The sequence below is a fragment of the Podarcis erhardii genome (genome assembly GCF_964252035.2).
Source record: "Podarcis erhardii genome assembly, chromosome: 9".
In the NCBI taxonomy this organism is placed as follows: domain Eukaryota; kingdom Metazoa; phylum Chordata; class Lepidosauria; order Squamata; family Lacertidae; genus Podarcis; species Podarcis erhardii.
Genome location: NC_138512.1, coordinates 2,359,088 through 2,378,750, shown reverse-complemented (window position 1 = coordinate 2,378,750; position 19,663 = coordinate 2,359,088). Strand labels below are relative to the sequence as shown.

The 19,663-nt window shown below is 42.9% G+C and overlaps 1 protein-coding gene and 1 long non-coding RNA gene across 2 annotated transcripts in view; one reads left to right on the top strand and one right to left on the bottom strand.

The window, feature by feature from the left end:
- Positions 1 to 19,663, bottom strand: part of LOC309350030 — a 96,668-nt gene that overhangs the window by 70,345 nt on the left and 6,660 nt on the right. The gene's annotated exons all lie outside the window — the stretch shown is intronic.
- Positions 2,243 to 18,888, top strand: FBXO22 (F-box protein 22). Its single transcript, XM_081876492.1, has 7 exons — positions 2,243 to 2,409; positions 8,742 to 8,874; positions 10,484 to 10,577; positions 11,312 to 11,407; positions 12,335 to 12,499; positions 14,004 to 14,169; positions 17,560 to 18,888. The coding sequence occupies exons 1-7, from the start codon at positions 2,306 to 2,308 to the stop codon at positions 17,984 to 17,986; spliced, it is 1,185 nt and encodes a 394-aa protein (XP_081732618.1). The 5' UTR covers positions 2,243 to 2,305; the 3' UTR covers positions 17,987 to 18,888.

Below are 19,663 nucleotides of genomic sequence, written 5' to 3'. Positions count from 1 at the left end.
TAACATTCTGTGATACAGATTCATATAGACATGACATTAGTGACTGAAGTAATTTTGAAGCTTTGTTGGCTGCTTTAAAGAAAATATTTGAAGTTGTTTGTCTGCAGTCTGAGACAATGAATGCAAAAGTAGAAACCAGAGAGCCATGCAGAGTTTGGGGGGGGGGTCTTCAGTTTACTCAGGGTGGAGTCCCCTCAGTGCCCCACAAAACCTAAATTGCTTCGGCAGGGGGAAAGTTCCCTCCGGCCCCCGAGGGGGAAAAATCCTTGGCAGCAGGAAACAGTGTACAGATTTATTATATGGGGCATTTTAATTTAAAGAAAAGTTAAGTAAAGGGACATCATAGAGGTGTGTGAAATTATGTATGGCCTGGAGAAAGTGTATGGAGTATCTTGTGATACTGAACCTGGGTCCCCAAGGCAGCATTAGTATCTGAGGATTCAGGACAAACACACAGTGCTATGCAATTTGTCCCTTCAAGAGGTAGTGATTCCCACCAGCTTTGATACACACACACACACACACACACACACACACACACACACCACTGTCAAAGACAGTATGCCTTGAAATACTGGTTTCTGGGATTCATGGGGAGGCGAGTAGTGAGCCAGAATACTGGGCCAGTAGAGAGCAAAATGTTGGCCTTTTCTAGGTATTCTGAAGACTGCATTCTTGTCCCTTCTTAGTCTTCTCCAAGCTAAATATATCCAGTTCCTTCAGATATCCCTTATAGGAATTTTCTAGTCAACACACAGCTGCAACTACATCCCAGGGTGGTTCTCATGATAAAATTGCAGGGGGGGGGAAAGAGACCTTGACACGTTCTTGGAAGAAAAGTGGGATACAAGTGTAATGCATGAAGTCTCACTTGTGCACAATTTCCTCTACTTTTATTGAAATACTTTATTGTCACTTGTACAACTTGTATACAGTGAGATTACACGAGCACAGGATAAAAAGTGCCTCTCAATAAATTCCCAGCAACTGCTGTTCAGGGGCTTACTTCCAGTGATCCCTGTTATACCATGAAGCCATCATGACTTGTAGTTGTTGGTGGTTGTGTCCTCCACAAATTGTATAATCCCCTTTTAAAGCCATCTAATTTTGTACCCATAATGACATTTTGCAATTACTCTGGTTATGAACTTAATTTGTTACGGAGGTCTGTTCTTAACCTGAAACCGTTCTTAACCTGAAGCACGACTTTAGCTAATGGGGCCTCCCGCTGCCACCGATGTGCGATTTCTGTTCTCATCCTGGGGCAAAGTTCTCAACCCGAGGTTCTACTTCCAGGTTAGCGGAGTTTGTAACCAGAAGTGTTTGTAACCTGAGGTACCACTGTACAAACTTCATAGCTCAACTATGTGCTTTGTGAAGGACTTCTGTTTGCCTTATCCAAAATCTCTTGCCTGCTACCTGAATGAGCCTGGGTTCCAGTGTCCTGTGAGAGGGGCTTTTTTCTGAACTAAAATACACCCTCCATACTTTGTAACCTTTTCTTATAACTTTACCTTCATGGTCTTGGTACTCCTTTCCTAGGTCTACCATTTGGAGATCTACAACAAGAACTGCTAAGTGGGCTAAAAATACTAGTTTCAAAGAATATGGGCAGCTGTATTAGTCTGCTACAGCAAAACAGACAGAATTTTGGACACCTTAAAAGCCTGGCATGTTTTATAAATCTCCATGCGGAGGTTTTCATGCATCTCATGAAATGAACTCTAGGAAAAGTTAGGCCATAAGAAAATTGGTTAATCTTTGAAGTGATGGCAAGAGGCCAGGAGAGCTATTGTGGATCCCTGGCGAGAGTGTGTGGCAGCTATGAATAGTTTCATGCTGGGATCACAACCCGGAATTTCAGAAAGACATCGTGATACTGGGAGTTTTATTTGAATAGAATTTGCTGAGAAGCCACGAAAGGGAGGGCTGGAGTTTGCCCTTCCCCGCTTCTTTCCCCACCAGCTGGGTCCGGCTTCCTCCTGAAGACGGAAATGGTCTTTCCTTCCCCTCACCAGGCGCAGAGCTGCCCTTCTCTCCGGTCCCGAGGGCGGCGGGGAGGCTGCTTTCCCCCCGCCCCTTGCTCGGCCTTTCCCTGGCGGCAGGGAAGCCTCTCCGGCGCCAGAGGCGGAGCAGGAGCGCCGAGGAGCCCCGGGGCCGCCGGAAGCGGCGCTCGCCCATTCCCTTCGGCTCCGCCTCTATGGGGCCGAGGCTGTCGCAGTGCTGATGACGCGCGCCGAGGTCGCTTCCGGCTCGCGCTCCGCTTCCGCTGGTTGCTCGGCTACCGGCGCGGCCTGGCGTTGCTATGGAGCCCGATCCGAAAGGGGGCTACGTGCTGAGCAACCTCGCCGAGGTGGTGGAGAGGATCCTGGGCTTCCTGCCGACGAAGGCGCTGCTGCGCGCGGCCTGGTGAGGGAGGGGCCGGCGGGGAGGGGCTGGCCGAGATCCCTGCGCTGCGGGGGTGGACTGGATGACCCCGGGACCCCTTCCCCTGCGGGACCCGACCTCCGGCCCAGCGCCCCCGGGGCAGCCCTCGCCCGCCCCCTCCAGGGGCTCCCGGAAGCAGCCCCGCCATGAATTCATCTAAGCCTCTTCTAAATTAAAACAAAATAAAAAAATTCCTTCCAGTAGCACCTTAAAGACCAACTGAGTTAGTTCTAGGTATGAGCTTTCGTGTGCATGCACACTTCTTCAGATACACTGAAACAGAAGTTTCCAGACCCTTCTGTATAGTGAGAAGGTGGGGAGGGGTATTACTCAGAAGGGTGGTAGGAATGGGTGATTGGCAGATAGCTGTGTTGAGCCTGTTGACGACTCTTAACGACTGCAATAGGTCTTACAGGAAAAAGCAAGGGGTGAAAAGGTGAAAAATGGCTTTGTCATGTATAATGAGATAAGAATCCAATGAACAAAGACCTTGGATTCTTATCTCATTATACATGACAAAGCCATTTTTCACCTTTTCACCCCTTGCTTTTTCCTGTTAGACCTATTGCAGTCGTTAAGAGTCGTCAACAGGCTCATCGCAGCTATCTGCCAATCACCCATTCCCACCACCCTTCTGAGTAATACCCCTCCCCACCTTCTCACTATATAGAAAGGTCCGGTGACTTCTGTTTCAGTGTATCTGAAGAAGTGTGCATGCACACGAAAGCTCATACCTAGAACTAACTCAGTTGGTCTTTAAGGTGCTACTGGAAGGAATTTTTTTATTTTGTTTTGACCATGGCAGACCAACACGGCTACCTATCTGTAACTCTTCTAAATTAGTTGCTGGTGCTGAGCTCCCCTGGGTCTGCTGTGCTGGGAAGGGGGGGGGGACTCTCCCCTGGGAGCTTTTCTCTTAGATTGGAAATATACGATTTGTCTCCAACTAAGTTTTATTTGTAGCAGATTCTTGGATCAAAAGTTGAAATGAAAGTCCATGGGCCTACTCCAAGTATGACCAGCATTGGATACAACTCTCTTTTTATTTTATGTAATTGTTGTGTTTGCCATCTAGAGAACTTCTGTTGCAGGGAAGTAAGATAACTTAATTCATTCGTTTTCTAGCTGTGCTAGTCTGCAGTAGCAAAATTATAATTGTTCTTCTTTCCTTTTATTGCCAATTTTAAAAGACATTATATTATATCATACCATATTATAGTGAAAGCAGAACTTTTCATGGCAGTGCAAGGCATTTTACACTCTGGCCCAAAGGAGGTGAAAGAGCAGATGGTAGCTAGCTGTGTTTGCAAAGCATTTTGAGCATAAAATCACTTGCATCTGCTGAGACCTTGACTCCACAATTACAACAGATGACTCTCAAGAGGTCTCCAGAGTACTGTCTAGTCCTGTTATCCTGGATTAGTTTCGGTTACTAAGGCTCAAGGATGTGGACAAAGTGCTTGGATCGGTCAGGGCATTGTGGACTCTTGGCTGATAAAAACTAGCAGGGAGGATGCAGTTGGCTGGACCAGGGAAGTGGTTTGTGCCTCCTTGCAAGAAGGGTTGGTTCCCGCATACTTGGGGGAGGCAGTGCTGAAACCACTCCTCAAGAAACCGTCTCTGGATTCAGAAAATCTAAGTCACTATCGGCCAGTTACTGATCTCTCCTTGAGCAGGTGGTTGTGGACCTGATCCAGCCGATCTTGGAGGAAATTGATTTTCTAGATCTGTTTCAATCAGGGTTTAGGCCCAGTTTTGGCACAGAAATTGCTTTGGTTATCCTGAATGATGACTTCTGTCAGGAGAGGGGAAATGTATCCTTAACCTCTCCTTGGCCTCTCAGAGGCGTTCAGTACCATTAACCATGGTATCCTTCTGGAGCAGCTGTCCAAGTTAGGGGTGAGTGGCTCTGATTTGCTGTCGTTCTGGTCATACTTGGATGGTCATTTCCCCAGGGTTTGATTTTATCCCCCATGCTGTTCAACATCTGCATGAAATGGCTGAGCAGAGTCATCCGGAGTTTGGAATACGTTGTCTGCAATCTGCTGATGACACACAGCTCTGCTTCTCCTTTACACCTGGAGGTGTGGCAGTGGTTGTCCTGGACAATTTTTTAAAATAATAATAATATTTATTAAGTTTTCCATTTTAACAATCCAATAAAAACCACATTAATAACATTCCAAATTATAAAATAATCAAACGATCCAAATTTTATGCCAAATTATAAGTCTTTGGTTGGCTTCCTATGCTCTGAGGTTCGGGGGGTGATGATGATCTCACATTTATGCTTCTCTTAATTAGTCCAGGTAGTTCCAATAAAACAATCAGATGTTAATCCTTCATTTATTTTTAACAGCCTCTGAGTTCGTCTGGCAAGCGAGTTAAGCCAGTATCGTATGTTTCTCTGTGGGTGTTTGTTTGTTTTTTATTTCTCTCTTTATATTCTTTGTACTCCAACAGTCTGTCCGTGGCATTTCACTTTTGCTTTCTCGCTCTTGTGATTTTCCACTGCGACACATCCCAAGATGAAGGAAATCTGGCTTTCTGCCAATTGTACCGGGCATATATCCAAACTTCTTTGTTTTATCTCATTCCAAGACAAATAAGTCTGCACTTCGGCTAGAAACCATAATTTCCATCTTCTATTCTTAACAATCTGTTGAAGGTAATTGCAAATTCATAAATCATTTCCACACAGTTAATAATTAGACCAAAATTATAACAATAATAAAATACTCTCCAGTCCCGTTTGTGTACATAAGCAATCCGGCAGTCAATCCTTCCAGGAAGATTTGCCAAGTAAGATAGCAAATACAAAGTATATCAAAAAGAAATAATGGAGGCTCACCCCCCCCCTTCCATTCTGACATACCAATCCCATAGTGATGCTAATCCTTCCACTCAAATCCTTTGGCACCCCAGTGGCTGAATCAGTTAGCAGTGTAATTTGCCTCCCCTCGCTCAGAGCATGCCCGTTAATTAAGTCCAAATTCCATCTTTATTTTTAGTTTTTAAAATAATATTTATTCCAGTTTTAAAGGTTACAAACCCCCCCCACTAAATTAAGCAAGAAAAAACAAAGCAATACATCACAATAGATACAGACAAAAAAAAGAAAAAAACAGCACAGAAAAATACGAACAAAAAAACAAATCAAACCTTCCCATAACTTATTTTTCATCTGCTTGTTTCCTTGACCTCCTCACACCTCCCTTTTTTGTATTCTAGTTCAATTAGATATTTCAGCAAATCCTTTCCATCTTTGTTTTTATCCTAATAATTTATCTTACCATACTGTAATTTTACACTCTCTTCTTTCACCAATTAACAATCCATTATTACTTAATCCTTTATAACATTTCTGCTAAAGCCACATAACTTCATTCCAACATCCTTCTAACATTCCTTAATTTTACAATGTATCTGTAAATAAACTTTAAATTTCTTCCAATCTTCTTCCACCGACTCTTCTCCTTGGTCTCGGATTCTGCCAGTCATTTCCGCCAGCTCCATATAGTCCATCACCTTCATCTGCCATTCTTCCCGGGTGGGTAAATCTTGTGTCTTCCAGTACTTTGCAATAAGTATTCTTGCTGCTGTTGTGGCATACATAAAGAAATTTCTGTCCTTCTTTGACACCAATTGGCCGACCATGCCCAGGAAAAAGGCCTCTGGTTTCTTCTGAAAGGTATATTTAAATACCTTTTTCATTTCGTTACAAATCATCTCCCAGAAAGTCTTAATCCTTGGGCATGTCCACCAAAGGTGAAAGAATGTACCTTTGGTCTCTTTACATTTCCAACATTTATTATCGGGCAAATGATAGATTTTTGCAAGTTTGACTGGCGTCATGTACCACCTGTAGATCATTTTCATTATATTCTCTCTTAAGGCATTACATGCCGTAAACTTCATACCTGTGGTCCATAACTGTTCCCAGTCAGCCATCATAATGTTATGTCCAACATCTTGTGCCCATTTAATCATAGCAGATTTAACCGTTTCATCCTGAGTATTCCATTTCAACAGCAAGTTATACATTCTTGACAAATTCTTAGTTTTAGGTTCTAACAGTTCTATTTCCAATTTTGATTTTTCCACCTGAAAACCAATTTTCTCCAAATTCCATCTTTAAAAACAGGTGTTTGTTGCTCATGGTGGCGGCTTTGGAGAGTTGCCAAAAATACGCATGGTGCTTTCCACCCAGTGCCCCCTCATGCCTTCCAGATTGGGAGCAAGTGTTAATTGGGGGCAATCTGCAGGTGAAGCTGCCCTCCCCAGCCCGGGCGGGGTTTGGAAGGATGATTACTCTCATCTCATCCTCAAAATCTTCCATGTGAGATGGCTCCGATGTAATGGGCAGCCCTTCATCATAGCAGCCAAGCAGGAAGTGGTTGTCCTGGACTATTGTCTGGGACGTATGAGAGCCGACAAACTGAAGCTCAATCCAGATAAGACTGAGGCACTCTTAGTTCCCTAGACTGGAAGGGAGAGCGCTTCCCTGCATGTGTTGGCGATATACTTCCTCTGAAGGATGTGGGGATACTTCTGAATCCATTGTTGTTGCTTGAGACTCAGGTAGCCTCGGTAGCTTTGGCTGATGGCCCAGCTGCACTCCTATCTGCACAGGGATAGCCTATTGCAGGCATGGCCAAACTTGGCCCTCCAGCTGTTTTGGTACTACAACTCCCATCATCCCTAGCTAACAAAACAGCTAGAGGACTAAGTTTGGCCATGCCTGACCTATTGTCTGTTGTCTATGCTCTAGTAGCCTGTAGGTTAGTTTACTGAACCTTTGGGGCTGCCTCTGAAGATGATGCAGAATGCAGTGGCCAGGCTGCTCACTGGGGCAAGATGGTTGGAGCATATTACACCAATCCTGGCTTGACTGCAGTGGCTGCCAATTAGTCTCCAGGCCCAATTCAAAGTGCTGGTTTTGATCTACAGTATAAAGCCTTAAATGGCTCGGGACTACAATACCTCGGGGACTGCCTCTCCCCTTATGAACCAACCCGGATCCTGCAATCATCATCTGAGACCCTCCTTTGTGTGCCTCCACAAGAGGTCCGGAGGTTGGCAGCATGAAAACAGGCCTTTTCTATAATTATTATTATTATTATTATTATTATTATTATTATTATTATTTGTGCAATGCTCTCCCCAGGGAGGCTCACCTGACACCTTCGTTCCATATCTTTAGGCACCAGGCAAAAACATTCCTCTACATCCAGGCCTTTGGTTAAACAATCTATGGCCTTTAAAACTGGGTGGGTGGTTATTTCATTATTGTGATATGTATATTTGTGTGAACTTCCTGTGATCCTCAGACAAAGGGTCGTATAGAACTTTAATAATAATATAAGTTTATTTGCAATGTAAGTTACTGTCTGCTTTCACTTTGGGAAAGGGAAACAATTGGCTGAGCTTGACACAACTTAGGTATGTTACCATTACTTGTCCCATGCTTTTATGCTTCACTCATCAGGTTAAGTGTTTGATGGGGAATGAAATTAAAAATGGAGTTGTTTCTGTCTCATATATCTCTTGAGTTCTTGGGAGATGCTCTGTATAGCACCTGGTCCCTCCTGGGGAAGAGAGGTGGACAAATGTTGCCCTTGTCCTGGAAACTTTGCTTGCCAATGCCTGTCCCTATTCAATGCAGCTGATGCGGGGAGTGGAATCGCAAGACTCCCAGCAGCAACTCCTCTGAATGCTACCTTTCAAATGGAGCCGATGGCTGACATAAGAGATGCTTTGGCCCTTCTCTTGTTTTCTAGGCAGTGACAGGTGAAGCTTGATCAAATTCCAATACAGATGCTGAACTTCTCTCTTAGAAATGCAGGTGTGACTAGGAGGAAAAGGAATGTCAGATCGCCAGTGGAGTTGGTAACGGGGGGTACGTAATATTTTAGCAGTTTTCCATGTGAACTGCATGAAGCCATAGACTCCTGTAAAGGAACCTGTTAAAAATTCTGAGATTGAGACACCTGGGCTTTCAAAGCGGTTCATTTTTAGAAGATGCAAGAAGTGTTTGCTACCACTGAAGGTGCATGATAGACATTTCCAGATAAGGAGTCAGCTGCTCTTGCAGGGCATGTACAGAGCTGGTAGTTGCTGAAACAGGAAGCTGCAGTGGGGAAGCTCAACCACCAACATAAGGAGTCTTTATTAGCTCCCTCCGCCCCCACCTGCCTTCTGGGGGGAAATGCTGCCCTCACTTATTGGGCTATTGCAAGGGTGACATATTCCTTGAATCCTCCAAATCGCTATCTTCCTGCCTGTAGTGATGCTGATTCTGGGTATTTTTTTAGTGTGTGCCGGTTATGGAGAGAGTGTTCCCGCAGAATCCTGAGAACTCAGCAGAGTGTTGTCTGGGTCTCCACAGTGGAACCAGGGCCATCAAGCAGTCATGCTCTGGTTCAGGTGTTAGCAGAGGAGCTTGAGGTAAGTGAATGGAACATCTTTAAACAGTTATATACTTGGATCTTTATATATATACTATATATCTTGGATCCTTGGTTGAGATTCCTGCATTTGCAGGGGGTTGGACTAGATGACCCTTGAGGTCCCTTCCAACTCTACGATTTTATGATTCACAATTGGTAATCTCACAAGTACTGTTCCTCTGCTCCTCTTGGTGTACAACCTCCTAAAATCCAATTGGTGCTTCCCTGCTGATTCTGTAGCATTGCTATGTATTTTGCTTTAGGTGTGACAGTGCTTATCATACTTGTAACCTATTGCAACTTGCTACTTGGTTGATTGTCAGATTTGGAGAAGCTGAGTTCTTAAATGCTTGTCCTGTCCTATAGTATCAGCTGGTCTTTAGGTTTAAGGAGGTGTTTGATACTGACATGGGGTTCTCAGCTCAAATTCTGTGCACATATACCTTTGAGTAAGCCAGTTGAACACACTGGAACTTGCTTCTGAGCAACCATGCATTTATCTGTATGTGATATAGTGTTTTCCTGAACGTATCTATTCAGAAGTAAGTCCAGCTAAGCTCAGTGGGAGTTGCAATAGGCAAGTGTCCTTAGGATTACAGTCCTAAACTATAAGGGTTTACAGTGGAACCTTGGTTCTTGAATGCCTTGGTACTAGAACATTTCGGCTCCAGAACGCCAAAAACCTGGAAGTAAGTGTTCTGGTTTTTGAACGTTTTTTGGAAGCCGACCGTCCGGCTGTTGGCTTGTTTCCGGGGAGCTGCGCCAGTCGGAAGCGGAGCCTTGGTTTCCGAATGTTTAGGAAGTCGAATGGACTTCTGGAACAAAGTATGTTCGAGAACCAAGGTACCACTGTGTAGTCTTTTATGTATGCAATATTTTAATAGAAAAAAATACGTTGACCTAGATTACCATATAGAGTGGTAGAACATAAAACATAGAGAACTTAAAACTGCTTCGTATGCAGACTGTATCCAGAACTGCTTCTTGACATTAGATAGTCACTCTAACAATAATGTTTTAGATGCGTGTTGAAAACTTTGGCCCTGAAGAATCATATTTTGTAAAGGATGTGTGTGAATGATGGTGTAAATACATATAGAAACAGACACACTTTCAGACTCTTCTGGGCCAGCCCAGCACATTTTGCTGCCTGTGGCAGAGCAGGTAATGGTGCAATGCCCCCCCCCCTCATTTTCAATACATGCAGTACTCAAAGTATGTCACGTTATTTGGCACCTGAGGCATAAAATCTCTCAAGCACTTCTCTTCCCCTCTCCTTTCAGCAGTAAAAAAGCACCATAATAAATTAAATACTAACTATTTCACGGTACTCCAAATCAGCTGCTTGAGGTAGCCAAGTCACTTCACCTCATGACAGGGCTGGCCCTGGAGCTCTCAAAAAGTAAAATGATTCTTTATGCTCAAAACCAAGCATGTTTTGTATTGGGATGTCTATAACTTTAAAAAGAGACAAGATACATGTTAGGGGGTTTAAATAGCCCCCCCCCGGCTATTTCCTGCTCTGCTTGTTCTTCCTTTGAAAGAGAAGTTCCTGTTCGTTCACCTCTCTAGTTTCTGTTTTCTTATACTCAGCTTTTACTTTACAGAAGGTTCAGGTGCTGCCCCAGACAGTGTTGTATATAGCAGATGCAGAGACTTTCAGTGAACACGAAGAGTGTCCAAGCCACAGGCAGAAGAAAGGTGAGCATCTATGTTGGGTTTCCTTCTGCCTTGAAGAAGCATTGCTCCTCATCCTTTCTGATTTTATACATTTATACATAGAAGCACTTGCGTGAGGGATCTGGTTTTATCCAGTGGATGAAGTACTGTGTTTAAATAGCATTGAATAGCCTTGGCAGCCAGCCAGAAGGTTTAGTCTCCACCAATGCTGTGGGAAGAGGTAAAGTCTGAGCTCCAATACCCAGGATCATTGTAGCAACAAGTCCTGGCCCTGATCAGTGGAGATGGGGTACAGCTTGACACTGATAGAGATCAAGCTGCGGAGAGGCTTGCAAAACAAGACACATTGGTGCTTTTCAAGCCTCTTGCTGGCCCAGCAGAAAGTGAGGCTCCTTGTGCTCTTTTCCTGGCTCAGGAGCAGAGCAGAGAAGCCTCCAAGGTCACAGGAAGGCTTTGAAAGTAGCAAGTTATTTCCCTGCTTTCTTCAGACATTTGTAGAGACATGGTTATACTGGATGGCATGATACCTCCCTGTTTTGGCCACTTATAATTCTGGCCCTATCAGAAGCCTGAACCAACACCTTAATGTTCACACTCCTAGAAAAAATGTGGACAGATTGCCAGGTGGGTAAACATACCTGGGGAGTACCCATGCATGCTAAAGCAGCTAATTAAAAATATCATGGAGACCTGGCAGTTTTTTCCAGCTGTATGCTGATTCAATGTGAACTTGTGCAAATTGTTTTTTCTTGTAGCACGAAGAAGAAATAGCAAAGAAACAGCCACTGCCTTAGAAAAACTATTGCCCAGACGATGCCAAGTCCTTGGTCTAGTGACACCTGGAGTTGTAGGTAAGAAACAGCAGTAATGCATTCAGCTGTCTGCACCTTGCCCAATGTTAGCACACTTGCAAACCACTCCTTCCACTGGCCCAAAATACAATGGTGTTCTGTAAAAGTAAATGAGGGAGGGGCAAATTCCGACCCTTCACAAAGTAAGGAACAGTTCACACTAGTTGATGGGCCCCATGAGTGCATGCTCCCCCCCCAGCTGCATTTATACCAAGCCAGACCATTGGTCCACAGGTTGCCACAGACGGCAACCATTTTGCCCACATTCAGGTGACGTGTGACCACCGATCTGCAGGTCTTTTTGGACCTGGAAGAGGGTGGAATGGAGTAAGGCGGGCTTATGTGTGCTCTGCTGCCGTGCGTGGGGGCCAGGTACACAACCCCTGCACAAATTGGGGGTTGCCTGTACTGCCTACATTGACTGGCCTTCCCTCCAGTTTCAGGCATGAATGCTTTGCAGCCTGGCTGAGATATGTCAGGGAACAAGCCTCTTTATACTCAAAGCATCTGCTCTTGCCCAGAGGTGTGACACCCCCCCCCACTTCCCTTCTGCTCATAGGTTTGCCTGGGAAATGAACCTAGGAACTCTCATACCCCAAATCATTCCTAGCTGTCTGAAATCCTGTTTAACCAGAGAGTAAACCTGGGACCTTCTGCCTACTAGGAATGTGCTCTTAACAGCTGCACTGTGAGTCTCTTGCCTGTGGATTTTAAAGTCACATGTGTGGGGTTTTAAAAACTTCCTGCAGGATGTGTCAGAGATTAGTAAGAGCCTTCTTGGTTTAGCTGACAATGCTTTGGGGTCATATTGCTTTCAAAATGGGACCATTAAAAAAAAAAAATCTTGTGGAACTACATGACTAGGGGATGGGGAAGCAGCAGCAGACAGATGTCAAGATTCACCTGCTTTTGAACTCTCCTCCTTAGTTACTCCAATGGGGTCTCGCAGCAATCGGCCTCTGGAAGTTGAAGATGGTGAAGCTGGCTTTGCAATATTGTTCCCCAAGATTGATGGGGTGAAGATTCAAACCTTCCACTTTTGTAAAGACTTGAAGACCAGGGTCTTTGATGAAAGCCAATTTGCTGAAGCAGGTACCTAATGACTAAAACACTGTAGTAGTAAAATATTAAAACTTAGCAGCCAAATTTGCAATTTAAGCTATTGACTGAGTATGGATTCAGGAGAGAACTATGAGGGTGATAAATGTTTTTAAGTGTGCATTGAAAGAGAATATTAGATATACACCTAAGTGCTTATAGTGTGAATGCAACAAAAAGTGTTTGGATGTGTGTGTGCCATGCAATTATCTTTGGAGAGCTAGAATTGGGGCCATTGTATGCATTATGCAGCCACAGAGACAAGCACCATGAGCAAAAGGTGAATGAACTGACTTTATATTAGACAAAGGAAAAGAAGATTGTGACTACAATGCATACACATCATTTTCAAATATTTAAAAGCCTCTTTGAAATGAGTGAAGGGGCAGATACTTTCTGTACTGCCCAACTGATAGAAGAAGAGGCATAATAGTTTTATGCTTAAGGGAGGGGGATTCTGGCAAAACACCAGGGAGAACACTTTTTAAATGTGAAGGTCAGCAGCCAAATAAACCGCCTTCCTCCTTCAGTGTTTCTAAAGGAAACAGGCACTTGTCAAGGGTGTTTTAGATATAAAGTATCCAGGATTGGGGAAATAGGCTTGGATTGAATTACGCAGTGGATGCTTTCTCAGCAGTCTCATTCTAGGTTATTTGGGTGACCTTCCCTGTGTCCTGTGCAAGCCTTAGAAGTGTCTGATTACCCTTATATAAATGTTTTGTAACCAGTTCTCGAGAAGAAGCAAATTTGCATTGTTTCCCAAGCCTCTTTTCCCCATGGTATTTTCCTCATGGGAGTCTTTGAAATATTCTGTGTTGTCCTGATTATCCTGGAAAAGGATATTCTTTAACCCCTCAGGAATCATAGGATGGAGATGTTTTGTTAAAAATGTTCTCCACAGTCCTCGTCTTCCCCACCAGCCACAGTAAAAAAAGGGGAAAAAGGAAGAAGAATCTTTCCTCCAGTGGACATGCAGTTTAACCTAAAGCATCTAATAGATTTGTTGTCCAGGTTGGAGCATCTCCCTTGGGAAGAGTAACAAGTCCAACTTGTTTTTATAGGCCTTTTTAACTTTGGGGAACGTAACTTAGATATGCTGGGTGTGTTGTTTACCTGACCTCAAAGGAAGTTGGTTACTTCCTGCACTATGGGGTTGGTGTATTCTGACACGTAAAATGCTAGCTACTGGTTAAAATCACCATGTGCAGAGCAAAACAAAACACAACATACAATTAGGGGCTGCACGAAACCTTCAGGATTATATGCTGAAGAGGAGGTCATAAACAGCTAGAGGGCCTTAATGATAACAACAAATCTTTATAGAGCATCTGCCTTTATGATATGCATTCTGCTCTTTGAGCCTTTAGGGAGAAGTAGCCCAGAAAACAAAACTGATGCAGTTCATCCAGTCCAGATGCAAGACTGTCTTGCCTGTTGTTGTTCCTGCCAAAAGACATGACAGAGGTTAATCCTTTCCCCCTTCTCTTTCTGTAACCAGGCCTGAAGAATAATCCCGATCTCAGAGTGGTTCTTTTGTTTGGGTACAACACATGGAAGTCAGGAGGAACCCGATTTCTACATCAAATAGTCAATCGCTTGAATGAAAAAAGCATCATCTTGGCTGGCGGACATGTGGAGAGCTTTACATCTCTAACTTCTGAGAAGTGGGTATCTTTGGAAGAGAGGGGATCTCTCTGCCCTCAGGTGTCCACTAGAACCCTGGATTGCCTAATGATCTCTTGTGTACCAGATAGTTAATTTAGTTTCCACCCATTTCTGAAAATCTCGGCTTCTGTTTATTTAAAAACAAGTTTCTGACTCTCAAGGTCTGCTGAAATCTCTTGAGGCTAGAGGTGGTGATGATTGCTTAATAAAAGCCATGATGAATCAGAACAAAGGTCCAACATCCTGTGTATCGCATAGTGGTCAGTCAGATGATATGAGAGCCCTTCTGGCAGACATGAAAGCAGTATCTCTCTTCTGTTATCTCCTCAGCAACTAGCGTTCAATGGCATATAGCCATCCCATGTGCTTTGCTTGATCTGTTCTCATTCTACTGTCAATTTCATTGGGTTAGAAGAGGGAATAAAACTGCTATCTAATTTTTCCACAACATGCCCTCCCTTAGAACTTTGTGATCTCCCTAACAGCCACATCTGTCTCAAATAATAATTGGTTTGGTATATAACAGGGCACAATGGATTCATTGTTTTTCATTGTCTTGGAAAATAGATTATCTGGGTATTGGATCGTGGTTATTGGAGTCGGATCACTACCTTTTGAAGGCATAGAAAACATCACTGGTTCTAACGTTTCAAGGAACTCCTTAGATTCCTGAATCCTCTGTTGAATTAATAGCTGTACTTAACATAGAACTGAAGCAGCTGAGCCTGGAAGAAACGTGGCTAGATTACAGATTTCTCTTTATTTTTGCTAAAACACTGATTGCGGCATTTATTTATAAAAGCTATGTCATGGCCGTTGCAAACGAAACCTTTTTTTTTTTTTTTTTGAGGCTGGTAACTGTATCTGCTTTGATATTTGAAGCTTGGAAGGCACAGCTCCAAACACAGCAGATCGTTTTAGCTGCTAGCCCATGCATGATTGTGCTTGGGAGTGTGCGGGAGATCAGCTGTGTGTTGGATTCGTTCTTTTCTGTTTGGTGAACATTATTCAGGAGAGGGTGCTAAACAACATGTGGTTGTTTGGCTGCTAATCAGAAGTGCATCCTGGACCTGGCTTTCCTGATTGGTTACTAATCAGTCCAGCCTTCCCTGAAGAATGTTGCTGAGCTGAACAGGGGCCACCAGTGCAGGTGCTGTGAGCTTCCTAGATGAGCTTGCTGTGTTTTTTTGGCCTGCATTTGAAATCTTGGCAATCTTAATTTGTGCATGGCATATCAAGCCATGTACATCCTCTCCCTTTCCCAATGAATCCATGGCAAATGTATGGGGTTCTGAAAGTCTGATAGTGTAGGGATGAATATAAACAGTGATGTGCTACTTCTGTACACAGATGTAGCAGCTTACATTCCAGTGGTGTTCTAGCAGTTGTCAGAATGAAGTGTCCCTCTCAAATCAGTCTGTATTATTATATGGTGTTTACTCAGTGTACAGTACAACTGGAACAGGCATGATGACAGGTGAATTATGGTCAAATCACATGTTCGTAGCAAATTAACCAAAGGGAGGCAGAACTTTCACCACTTACCTCTCTCTTACAGTCCATTTGAAGTCTAGTCTGAGGATACAGTACTTTTTAATTCAAGAAATAAGCACCACTGATTGATCTGGGGGAATCTTGCAGGATAGCTGATGCCTTAATGTTAACTTGCAGTTGGTATAATGAAGTAATTTACTCGTATTATTTATTTGGGTTGGCAGCCAGTAGGTTTGCAGTATTCCTGGCATGCCTCCCACCCAAAATGACATTCTATAAATCAGCACAGAACAAAATCTTCAATAGTGTACAGCAGGTGTGGTGGTGATGATGATGATCATGATGATAATCTGGCTCGGTTTCCCCAGCCACTCTGAGCTGCTCCCAACAGAATATTAAAAACATAAAATGTCAAACATTAAAAACTTCCTTAAACAGGGCTGCCTTCAGATATCTTCTGAAAGTCAGATACTGTAGTTGTTTATTTCCTTGACATCTGATGGGAGGGCATTCCACCGGGCAGGCACCACTACCAAGAAGGCCCTCTGCCTGGTTCCCTATAACCTCACTTCCTGCAGGGAGGGAACTACCAGAAGGCCCTCGGAGCTGGAGCTCAGTGTCCAGGCAGAACGATGGGGATGGAGACGTTTCTTCTGGTATACTGGGCTGAAGTTCTGAACCTCTTCAGAACTTTATAAGTTTATACAGCGTGGGCTAGATAACCATTGCGCTGCTTTTCTAAAGCATTTTGCAAGTTCTTTAGTTTGGTAAGGGGAATTTTCATCTTTTGGACAGCAGCCATTGGTTGAACTGCACTCTGTCCATTTAAAGGTTAATAATGTAGCTTTTCAGCAAAGGGTGTTTAGCTACCTGTTACAGCACCTGTGATTTCTTTCCCCTTGAAAAATAGTAGTCTTTCAGGAGCAAATATCTTTTGTTTGTCAACATTTTAGCTTGGCTAGCTCCCATTTGGAGCTTGTAGGTCAACATCTTCAAAAGATAAGCTATCTGTTGATCTAGTTGCTAGCAAGTATAGAAGGAAGCCCTACATGGGTTATGAATCTGTCTGAGCTGATTTTAAGAGACCAGTTGCTAGCATGTTGGGAAAGGTACAGATTCCACTCTTCCAAACTTATGGACCGCCTCTCCAAAACCCTGTGATCATCATCTGAGGTCCTTCTTTGTGTGCCACTCCCACAGGAGATCTGAAGGGTGGCATTACAAGAATGGTGGCCATTTCTATGGTGGCTCCTGCTTGTGGGATGGTCTCCCAAGGGAGGCTCACCTGGCACCAGGCAAAACCTTTCTCTTATATGAGGCCCTTGGCTAGTTAAACAAGCTTTTAAACGGGGGGGGGGGGCTGGTAAAGGGTTTTTGTTTGTTAAATATTTTTGTGTATTTATATTGTAAATTCCTAGCAATGTCTTCCAAATAGTAAAGTCAAGCACACAAATTATGGATCCCTCAGTAACAGACTTAGATTCACCGGGGGGGGGGGTATATAGATATATTTAGCCAGGAAGGCATTCAATAAAGAAAAGCTACAACACTGTTGTGTTATGTATTATAAGTATTTTTATGTTATACTACAATTATATTCCCAATGGAAGCACACATAAACAAACAGAATAACAAAGTAGGTCCTGTTGGAAAACAATTTGCTTGTTTGGGAAGTTAAAATTTTCTGGATTCATAAATGTTCACAGCCTTCAAACAAGACTTTGGGGATGTGGGCAGGAACATGCCGAGAGAAACAGTGGAGTGCCTAGTATTTATGTATAATAATAATATTCACATTGTTTTTCTTGTTTTGTATTGTATAGAGTCTTGATGATGCTGCTCCATTCTGACAACCCCCCTTTGTAATATGGTGTTTTGTTTCTCTTCTCTTTCAGTAACACTCAGGCTGCTGATTCTTGTGGTGTTGTTGGCTTGGCTTTCAGTGGACCGCAGATCCAGAGTGCGACTGTTCTGTTAGATCAGGATGTAATTGATGAGAGGACAGCAGAAGCAGCAGTGCAGCGCCTCAAAGCCACAAACATTCCTGAACACAATAGCCTTGGTTTTATGTTCGCATGTGTTGGCAGGGGATATCAACATTATAAAACCAAACAGAATCTTGAGGCTGATGCTTTTAGGAAGTTCTTTCCTAACATTCCCCTGTTTGGCTTTTTTGGACATGGGGAGATAGGATGTGATCGAATTGTGACCGGGAATTTTATACTCCGAGAGTATAATGACACAAAGGATGACTTGCTCCATGGTTACACCACTGTAATGACCATTATCCATCTGGGTTCAGCCAAAGCAAATCAAGCTTAAACCTTTAGTTGTAAATGTGCACCAGAGAAACGATGCTGTTTTAATTCCAGCAATGTCAAAACAAAACAAAATCTGAAACACTGTACACACTTCCAACAGAAGTGGATCCTGAAACAATTGTAATCACTGTACCATTGACTTAGGGTGTTTAGGTGGCATAATATTAAATTAAATTTGATGAGGAAGAAAGGGTTTTTTAAAATTTCAGATTTGTCAGATCTCTGGTAAAGGGTTCTAGTCAACTAACTTTTTGCTGATAGTAGACCCACTGAAATCTATCTAAATGATGGCTACTAACTTCATTGGATGTAATCTGACTAAATGTTAGTTGAATACAACCCAAAGAATTTATTTATTTCTAAATTTGCAAATTATTTAGGTCAGAGTTAAGTGAACTCATATCTTTAGAAGTAACATAATTAGCATTTCTGCATGCAGTTTATGGACCAGATTTTGACACAACAATCAAGTTAAGCATTAAACGAACTTTCAGTTATGTTTTTAAAAAACACTGTTGCTATGCCTCTGTTTTACAGCAACATTGCGTTACAATTTTCTACTGTGACAGCAACACTACTTTGCAGAAGGCTGGGCCATCACATATGAATAACAGGACAATTCTCAAGCTAGAAAAAGTGGTTAGGAAGACCCTTCAAACTAATCCACCCAGTCTTAGTGGTGTGTTGGAAATGAAACCTTACGCTTCCCTTGGCTTGTTTGCAACACTACCTCTCAAGCTGCTTTTGGCAGGAGGTTAAGCTGTTGTTGGACACATGATCACATAAATCACTTTGCTGTGTGGCAAATCCTCGTGAGTGGATGTGTTTGAAATGTAAGACAATGCTCTTTATATAAAGATACCCACAAAGAGATGGAAATGAATAAATGGGGTTGATAAGGCATTAACGACAGTTTTCCATATCCTTACTGTTGGATTTACAAAACTAATTCCACTTCTTACAGATGACATGCTTCCTTGGAACAGTATGAAAGGAATATCTCGGTGTGGGGGACAAGGTGAAGCAAAAACATGAAAGCAAGAGCCCGCAATCTTTACTGGAAGTGTTCAGCTAGCTCTGATTCACTGAACTACTCAGGAGTGCCAGTGTCACCGTAAGATAAACAGCATATTTGGGGAACCCTCTGCGTGGGTTTCCTATCTCTGGGTCATTTCTGCAGGACCCTTTCCCATCAACTATAGGCTATGAAAACTGTTGCAATCTTGCTCATTTGCACCCAAAATAGCAAATGAGCTTGTGGTACTCTTAAAGACTAACAGGTTTATTGTGGCAAAACCTCTTGTAGGTCACAACCTACTACAATATAGGTTCAAAAATCAGGTGTGATCTTGGAGACATTTGGATGCTGCATAGCACCTGTTACCTTTTGTATTTCACAATCATCCATATATATATATATATATATATTTTAAAATGCATATTATGCCAGCCAATAACATGTAGCCCATACAATTTATGTCACAATGAATCAGTATTCAAGGTGGTATTAGCCACTCCACTTTTGAAGTCACAAGAAGCTAATTCACTTAACCTCAATAGCTTCCTTTAATTTGTTGCTTTTAATTAGAGAGATAAGGCTCTCTTCAGCTCAACACTGTCCTTTCTGCATTTGAAAACTCAACTCCCACATTTAAAAACAACAATAATATTTTTAAAA